Source organism: Rhopilema esculentum, chromosome 7 (genome assembly GCF_057945365.1).
Source record: "Rhopilema esculentum isolate cy_ngs chromosome 7, ASM5794536v1, whole genome shotgun sequence".
Lineage (NCBI taxonomy): Eukaryota > Metazoa > Cnidaria > Scyphozoa > Rhizostomeae > Rhizostomatidae > Rhopilema > Rhopilema esculentum.
This window is the reverse complement of record NC_142821.1, coordinates 13235467-13244902: the sequence shown is the minus strand read 5'-3', so window position 1 is coordinate 13244902 and position 9436 is coordinate 13235467. Positions and strand designations below refer to the sequence as shown.

General features: G+C 40.6%; 2 protein-coding genes across 2 annotated transcripts; both read left to right on the top strand.

Moving 5' to 3' along the window:
- Positions 1 to 178: 178 nt before the first annotated feature.
- LOC148960026 (uncharacterized) lies at positions 179 to 685 on the top strand. Its single transcript, XM_089109323.1, has one exon. It carries the CDS (start codon positions 179 to 181, stop codon positions 683 to 685), a length of 507 nt encoding a protein of 168 aa, XP_088965449.1.
- Positions 686 to 994: 309 nt separating this feature from the next.
- LOC148960025 (uncharacterized) lies at positions 995 to 1789 on the top strand. The gene has a single exon (XM_089109321.1). It carries the CDS (start codon positions 995 to 997, stop codon positions 1787 to 1789), a length of 795 nt encoding a protein of 264 aa, XP_088965447.1.
- Positions 1790 to 9436: the final 7647 nt, after the last annotated feature.

Genomic DNA, 9436 nt, shown 5'->3' with positions numbered 1-9436 from the left:
TGGTGATAAAGTTTCACAGAGACACACGTGGAGAGTTTCTCTTTCGTTTTTCACTAAATTAGTAAATACAACTAAACAACAACATTTACTAAATTGGTGACCACAACGTTTTAACCATTGCATCGCTCGCCGTTTTCCAACATTGTTTTACGCTTGATTCGCTTGCTGCTATTTTATCATGAACGACGAATCACAACCAGATGTCCCAACTCCAGCTCTATCTACAGCAGCCATGGCCGCTCCCGTCGCTGCCATTAGTTTGAAATTACCTCCATATTGGCCTAACGACCCCATGGTTTGGTTTGCACAAGTAGAGGCTCAGTTCTTAACCTGTAGCATTATTTCACAGACAACAAAATATAATTATGTTATAGCCTCACTGCAACCAGAAATTGCTCAGGAAGTTCGCGACGTCATTATCAATCCTCCAGTTAACCAGCCTTGCGACCAGCTTGAAGCGGAGCTCATAAGGCGCATATCAGCTTCAGAACTAAGGCGTTTTCATCAGTTGTTAATTTCTGAAGAGCTTGGTCATAAACAACCCTCACAGCTTCTTCGCAAGATGCAACAACTACTAGGTGATACCTGGTTGGAAGACAGGATTTTCCGTCAGTTATTCCTCCAAGGTTTGCCAACGAATGTTCGACAGGTCCTAGCTTTTCTCACCAGACACGGTTTCAATTGAAAAATTAGCCACCATTGCTGACCAAATCCTTGAAGTTGCTACACCCTCAATGCCAATTGCTGCCATTTCTTCAGGTATACCTTCCTCTCCGCCCAATGAAATTGCTGATCTTCGACAACAAATTAGCACATTGACTTTTCAAGTTCAAACCCTGACAAGCCGTTTCAATTCACAGCCTCGTTCTCGCAGTCGATATCCAACTCCACCTCGCTCTTCTCGTCCACGGTCCTCTAATGCAAGTCGTCATACAGGTCTTCAATGTTGGTACCACTGGCGTTTTGGCTCAGCTGCTCGCAATTGCACTCCGCCATGCAGTTTCACTTCCACATCTCAAGACCAGGAAAACTGCCCCGCCAGCGACTAGAGGCGACAAGTCTCCCTGGCAGAAGCACACAAAGTCGCCTAATTTTTGTCACCGATCGTCCTACTGGTAAACGATTTCTCAATGACACAGGCGCTGATATGAGTGTTATCCCTGCTTCTCTTTTTGAAAAATGTCATCCTTCACCTGTAATGTTGCAAGCGGTAAACGAGTCAAGCATAAAAACTTATGGTGAAAAGTCCATAGCTCTAGATTTGGGACTTCGTCATGATTTCCGTTGGATTTTCATCATTGTGGATGTACCAATAGGGATCCTTGGTGCTGATTTTCTGGCCAACTTCAGCTTGAAAGTGGATATGCGCCATCGGAAACTCATTGACACAAATAATCGCGCCATCGGAAACTCATTGACATTGACTGTTAACGGTATTCACTATTCATTATTTTCACCATGTCCGATGTTTTCCCTCCCAACTACATCTTCTCCTTATAAAGCTCTGATCAAGAAGTTTCCAGACCTTGCTCGTCCCTGTTACAAAGAGTCAGCCACAAAACACAATGTCACCCATCACATCCGAACGCAAGGCCGACCTGTTTTCTGTCGTCCACGCCGTCTTGCTCCTGATCGCTTGCCTGTTGCAAAAGCTGAGTTTGAGCACATGCTACAACTTGGAATCATTCATCCTTCCGAAAGTAGCTGGAGCTCTCCACTTCACATGGTCCCAAAACCTACACCTGGTGACTGGCGCCCCTGCGGTGACTACCGAGCTTTAATAACATAACAACATAACAGTTCCTGATCGCTACCCGATTCTGTACATTCATGACTATTATATCTTATGTTGGCCCGCAACTAAGTGTAAAGATCGGGAAAGAAACTCTTTGTATATCTCTTGAACATAACATCAACCTTCACTCGGCTAGTCCGATATACAATAATAAATACTAAAACAATGGTGTCCATAGGGAGTCCATAACATCTCTCCTCTTCTTCGGAAATCAAAATTACTAACATCGGTTATATATTCAACAGTTTATTAATAAAGTAGTTTTCAGTGTGTGATAACTTGACCATAGTACATAGGCATCATGCGAGGTCTCCTTGGATATCGATGTACAATATCGGCTTCAGGTTCAGTGTCTGTTTGAATTGTATCATCATCATCATCAGTCTCTGATTCGATTTTTGATTCAAAGGAGTTATAAAACTTTTTGAAAAATGAAATGTTTCGAGTTATCCTATGGTCAGATCTTTCAGCGATTACTTTAGTTCCTCTGATGTCAATGACGCGATATGGCTTCGGATCGAATTTACTTATCAGTTTGTTCTTTCTCTCTTGTTTGACGAGTACGAGATCTCCTTCTTTGATGTCGGATGGTTTTGTGTGCTGACGTTTGTCATAGTAGACTTTGGCTTTTGTCTTGCTATCTCTATCTTTTCGTTTGACAAGCTTGTGTTTGTTGGATGGTTTCAACGTGATTCCTATAGCAGGAATTTTCGTTCTGATCACACGATTGAACAGAAGATCAGCGGGTGCAACTTGAGTTGTGCAGTGAGGTGTTGTTGAACAATAATTATCTTTTGTTATATTGATTCGTATCTACATCCGCTTCCTGTTCCGCAAAAGCGGTTATACATCATGTGACTGTAATGAGTTTAGAGTTTCTCGCTTGCTGAAGTTGTGTTCGCTATTATCATTGAGTTTTGTTATGTTGTCAGATATACACTCGTGATTTCTTTACGCTATTTCTGCGAAACTCGACATAACTTTAAATTAACAGGTTATGGGCCCAGACACTTTCATAAGTTTTTTCGTCTGTACATGGCTTAGATATTTGCTCCGTACATAAATAAATCAGAGGAAGTCTGTTGGAATATTTCGCTGTAATCATGGCAGCCGAAGACACTGGTTTTAAAGTTGAAAAACTGAATGGAGAGAACTATCATAGCTGGAAGTTCCAGATGAAAATGTACCTTATCGGAAAAGATTTATGGGAATTAGTTACGGGAGAAGAAACCCTGAATGCCACAGCAAATCCTGAACAGCAAAGGAGATTTCGAAAGAGGGAAAATGTGGCCCTCGCGACAGTGTGCCTGTCTGTTGAAACAAGTTTACAAATTTATGTTCGATCTGCTAAGAATGCTAAAGAAGCTTGGGACAATCTTGAACAACATTTTGAACGAAAATCGCTATCACAAAAAATATTCTACCGCAGGAAGCTATATTCTGCACGAATGGGAAAAGGAGCGAAAATGATCGACCATATAAATTATATTAAAACACTTGCCGAGCATTTGGAAGCAGTGGATGACGAAATAGCTGAAAAAGATTTGGTTATCATTTTAATAAGCAGTCTACCTGAGGAATACAATTATTTGATCACTGCTCTAGAAACAATTGCTGAAGAGAAATTGAGTTGGAACTATGTTCGTGACAGATTAATTCACGAATATGATAAAATGCAGGGCGGAAGTGAAGGGACAGTGAGTACTCCAAAAGCTGAGGCGTGCCAAGATGCATTATTTACAAAGAAATTAACAGAACACAAGAAAATAAATAATTGCAAGAAATTTCAATGCCATTATTGCAAAAAGCCCGGACACTTTGCCAGGGATTGCTTTAAAAAGAAAGCTGATGCAAAAAATAACCCCAAGAACGTAACAGCAAGTATGGCAGAAACAAAACAAGAAAATGGCAAGGTAAATGAAGAAACAGCAACTGAGATTGCGTTAGCTGTGGGTAATACTCCATCAGATAAAGATGACTGGTGGATAGACTCGGGGGCATCACAGCACATGACCCCTGTTAAAAAGGGGATGTATGGATATACACCATTCAAGAAACCAATAGAAGTGAAGCTTGCTGATGATACTGTAATTTTTGCTTATGGAAAAGGGGAATTGCAGCTTGTTTTGTATGATGGCAAAGACAAGGTGAATGCAACCCTGAAAGATGTACTTTACGTACCAAAAATACAGAAAAACTTGCTATCTTTGCTATCTATCACTGACAAAGATGCAGAAGTGCAGTTTAAAGGTCAACATTGCAAGATAATCATCAATGGCAATGTATACAGTATTGGCCACAAGCATGGAAAACTGTATAAATTGAATGTAGATCCCGAGAAATCATGCTGTTTTGGATCAACTGTTGCAAATGATGACAATGCACTTTGGCATTATCGCTATGGACACCTTGGTTATGACAACCTGAAGCTGCTGCACAACAAATCTATGGTAGATGGGCTGAGCTGGAAACCAAATGAGCAAACTGATAGAAAATGTGAAGGCTGTGCCCATGGGAAACAAAGTCGCCAACCATTTTCAAAGAACTGTTCACAGAAGAATACTCAGCCTTTAGAACTCATACACAGTGATGTGTGTGGTCCCATGAATGTCACTTCAGTGGGAGGTTCAAGGTATTTTGTCACCTTCATAGATGACTGTACTCACTACACTACTGTGTACATGCTAAAGAAGAAGAGTGAAGTACTGGATAAATTTAAAGAATTTGTTGAGTCATCTGAAAGACTGATTGGAAAACAAGTAAAGAAGCTTAGATCAGATAATGGAGGCGAATACATTTCAGAAGAATTTGCTGAATATTGCAAAAGTCGTGGAATACTGCACGAAGTCACGGTTCCCTACACACCACAGCAGAATGGCGTTGCTGAACGCATGAACCGAACAATCATAGAAACTGTAAGGTCAATGCTACATCATGGTAATCTTCCATTGAGTTTTTGGGCAGAGGCTGTGTCTACAGCAAATTACATCAGAAACAGAAGCCCAACATCATGTTTGAAAGAGAAAACACCACATGAGTGCTGGTATGATGAGAAACCTGATGTAAGCCATTTCAAAGTATTTGGCTGTAATGCTTTTGTCCATGTGCCAGACCAAAAAAAAAGCAAACTGGACAAAAAGTCTATGCATTGTATCTTTGTTGGTTACCCTTTTGGCTGTAAAGGATACAAGTTGTACAATCCTGAAACAAAGCAGATGATAAGAAGTCGTGATGTCATATTTCTGGAGAATTCCTTCGAACACAAACTGTTTGACAATGAAAAGGGATTAACAGAACTGTTAACTACTGACAAGAAAGATTTATCGTCTGATGCTTTGCATTTCAAGGCCGTACAAGATGCCAACAAGAGTAAAGATAATGAAGAACTTGCAGAGAGTCAAGAAGAAGAAAATGCTGTACCAGAAGAACTGCATCAAAGACCTCAAAGAAACAGAGTTGCTCCTGAAAGATTAGGAAGTATAACGGGTGAATGGTGGCAACATGAAGATTTGGACTGTGCAAATATTGCAGTGCAGGACAGTGAAGAGCCTAAAAGTCTACAAGAAGCATTGAACAGTAAATTTGCAACACAGTGGAAGGACGCCATTGACAGTGAATATGAATCATTAACCAAGAACAACACTTGGCAGCTAGTTGATTTACCACCTGACAGGAATGTTGTTGGCTGCAAATGGATTTTTAAGATCAAGAGGAATGCAGATGGTAGCTTCAATCGATTCAAAGCACGCCTAGTGGCTCAGGGTTTCTCCCAAGAAGAAGGAACTGACTACAATGAAGTGTTTGCACCTGTTGCGAGGTATAACTCAATTCGAGTAGTTCTAGCTGTTGCCAACACATTAGATCTCGAGCTTCACCAAATGGATGTTAAGACTGCTTTCTTAAACGGCATACTCGAGGAAGATATTTACATGGCACAGCCCGCTGGATGCGTTAAAGAGGGCGCAAAAGGAAAGTTTTGCAAGTTAAAGAAAAGTCTGTATGGCCTGAAACAGTCGGCTAGATGCTGGAATATGGAAATCGATAGATTTCTAAAGGATTCTGAGTACAAGCAGAGCAATGCAGATTCATGCATATACACAAAAGTGGTGTCCAGCAATGGAAATCAGGTATCATTTGTGATTCTTTCATTATACGTTGATGATATCCTGATTGCTTCCAATGATAGCCAATTGCTTGTGAAGGAGAAGCAGATGTTATCACAAAGATTTGAAATGCAAGATATGGGACCTGCGATGCAATGTTTAGGAATGCTTATTGAGCGCAGTCGAGAAAATAGAACTCTCTTTGTAAATCAGAAGGCATATCTAGAGAACGTCCTTAAAAGATTTGGTATGACTGACTGTAAGCCAGTCTCTACACCAATGGAACCTGGAAAGGTATACACGAAGCTATCTGATGGTGAAAAAGCGTTTGACAAGAAAGAATATCAAGCAGCAATCGGATCATTAAACTATGCCATGATTGCATCAAGACCAGACATATGTTTTGCTGTAGGAGCTCTGAGTCAGTTCATGTCAAACCCTTCTTTAGATCATTGGCAAGGAGTTAAGAGAATATTCCGTTACCTGAAAGGAACACTTGACTACTGCCTTACGTTTGACGCAAACAACACAAGTTTAAAGTTACAAGGGTATTCTGATGCAAATTGGGCTGGTGACGTTGATTCAAGACGATTTACTTCAGGATACATGTTTCAACTAGCAGGTTCTACAGTTTCATGGAGAAGTCAACGGCAGAGTGTTGTTGCGCTGTCAACGACAGAAGCTGAGTACATCAGTCTCAGTACAGCTACGCAAGAAGCTATCTGGCTTCAAAGATTGATAGAGAGTTCAGGAATTGAAACATCGGGACCCACAACAATATTCGAAGACAACCAAGGAGCAATCGCTCTATCAAAGAACCAAACCAGCCACTCACGAATAAAGCATATAGATATAAAGTACCACTTTGTTCGAGATGCTGTGGAAAAGAAACAAGTAAATCTAAAGTATTGTCCATCAGAGGAAATGATTGCAGATATCCTTACTAAAGGGCTGCCTAAAGAAAAGTTTGAAAAATTGCGAAACTTGATGGGTCTTAGATTAAAGGACTAAGAGAAGATACTCATCAAGGGGGACTGTTGAACAATAATTATCTTTTGTTATATTGATTCGTATCTACATCCGCTTCCTGTTCCGCAAAAGCGGTTATACATCATGTGACTGTAATGAGTTTAGAGTTTCTCGCTTGCTGAAGTTGTGTTCGCTATTATCATTGAGTTTTGTTGTGTTGTCAGATATACACTCGTGATTTCTTTACGCTATTTCTGCGAAACTCGACATAACTTTAAATTAACAGTGTTGACCTATAGTTTAACAGAAATAAGTGCAGTTCCTTTCTCCAATTGTTTCCTTCAATTTTAGACGTTTGAAGTAGTTTCTTGAGAGGTCGATTGAAAGATTCTACTTCTGCATTCTGTCTAGGCCATAGTGGTGTTCCTGGTTTGAATTCAATGCCCCATGTTTTCATGTATGTTTCCATTTCAATTCCGTTAAATGGTGGACCATTGTCACATATAAACTTGACTGGAATCCCGTGTGTTCCAAAAATACGATCAAGTTTTGGAATGATGCTTCCTGCTGCTGTTGATTTAACAATTTCGACTTCAGGAAAACGGCTGTATGTGTCAATGACAGACAGCAAGTATTCTCCGGATGGTACTGGTCCAAAGAAATCCGCTTTGACCGTGTGCCATGGTGCTGGTGGTAGGTCTGTTGACTGCATCGGTTCCTTGCTGTTTTCATGTCCCGTTGCTTGGCAAGCAGTGCATTGATCTACGAATGCTTTCACTGTTTTATCGATATATGGGAACCATACTTTCTCACGCAGTAACATTTTTGTCTTAGTTGTCCCTGAATTTCCTGGTTTATGAGCAAGTTCTATAGCTTTGCGGCGTACTGTCTGTGGTATGACGATTCTTGTGCTTTTTAGAATTATGTTTCCTGTGACAGTGAGATCCTGTTTGATGCTGCAAAGAACTTTGAGATCTCGTCTGTTGATGGTAGGATCTTGGATTTTATCCATTTCATGCCATCGATTTCTGCGAATCAGGTCAATTGCAACTTGGAGGGTTTTATCCTTTTCCCTCTCCTCCTCAATTTCTTTCAATGTCATTGCTTTTGGAATGGCATTTTTGGTGATGAGATTTACATATTCTTCGGCAATTGTGCCTTGCTCCGAGCGATGCGACGCTGGATGTCTTGATAGGTAGTCTGACGGATTATCTGATCCTTTCTTGAACTTTACGGTAAAGCTGTAGTTTTGCAGTCGCAATTGCCATCTTTCGATACGAGCGGGTGGTTTGGAAACTGGATTGCTGAAGATTGTTTTGAGTGCCTTGTGATCTGTAAAGACATCGAAGTTTCCTGCTCCATATAGGAACAGATGTAGACATTCAATTCCCCATACTAGTCCTAGTGCTTCTCGTTCAGTCTGAGAATAACGCTGTTCGACATGTGTCAACGATCTTGATACATATGCTACGATTTTATGATCTTTCGCTTCCGGTGTCGATGTTTGAGACAGTATTGCACTAATTCCGTATGGACTGGCATCTGTAGTGACTGCTGTGTGCTTGGCAATATCAAAGTAGGCCATAACTGGATCCGATAATAGAGCTTTCTTTATTTTCTCGAATGCTTCTTGTTGGCTTGTTCCCCTTTGAAATTGTGCATTTTTCTGTGTCAGCCTTCGCAGGGGCTCTGTGATTGATGCATAGTCTTGGATAAATTTTGCGCAGTATTGAGACATTCCTAGTAGACTACAGACTTCACTAACATTCTGTGGTGGTTGTGTATTGGCAAAATCTTGTACAAGACTTTGGTCAGGGCTAACTTCTTCCTTGCTGAAGACTAGGCCGTAGAATTGAAGACGTGTTTTGTTGAAACGGCATTTCCCTTCATTGAGAGTAATTCCCTTTTCCTTGAATCTTTGCAATACTTTCTCTAATGCAATATTGTGCTCCTCAAGGGTCTTTCCCCAGATAATTACATCATCAGACATGTTTTTGGAATTGCTGATGTCTTGAGTAGTCTGAGAAATAGCGTTCTGGAAAATTTCTGCTGCTGAGTTTACTCCAAAACAAAGTCTTTTGTATCTCCTGAGTCCCTTGTGTGTTGTGAATGTTGTTAGATTTCTCGACTCTTCTGCCAGTGTCAGCTGATGGTATCCTTGTTTCAAATCAAGTTTAGAAAAATGACACGCACCGTTTAAATCAGCAATCAGTTTATCTGTCGTTGGCATAGGGTGTCTTGTGTGTAAAATTGAGGTGTTGGGTAAACGCATGTCCACGCAAATTCTTATTTCTTCGCTGTTCTTCTTCGGGGTAATTACCAAAGGACTTACCCATTGTGTGGCTCCTTCCACTTTTTCGATTATGTCATCTTCCTCGAGTCGCTTTAGTTCTTCCTCGACTTTCTTTCGTATGTGGAAAGGGATACGATGTTGTGCTTGGATGACTGGTTTGATTGCAGGATTTGTGTGTAGCTTAACTTCAAAGTTTTTCAAATTTCCGACACCTTTAAAAACCTTCTTGTGCTGCTTCAACAAGTGATTGACGTAACTTGGTGAATTTACCGTGGG

Excerpts from the sequence above, each read along its gene's own strand:
- LOC148960026 (XM_089109323.1), top strand. The coding sequence starts at position 179 with ATGAACGACGAATCACAACCAGATGTCCCAACTCCAGCTCTATCTACA.
- LOC148960025 (XM_089109321.1), top strand. The coding sequence starts at position 995 with ATGCAGTTTCACTTCCACATCTCAAGACCAGGAAAACTGCCCCGCCAG.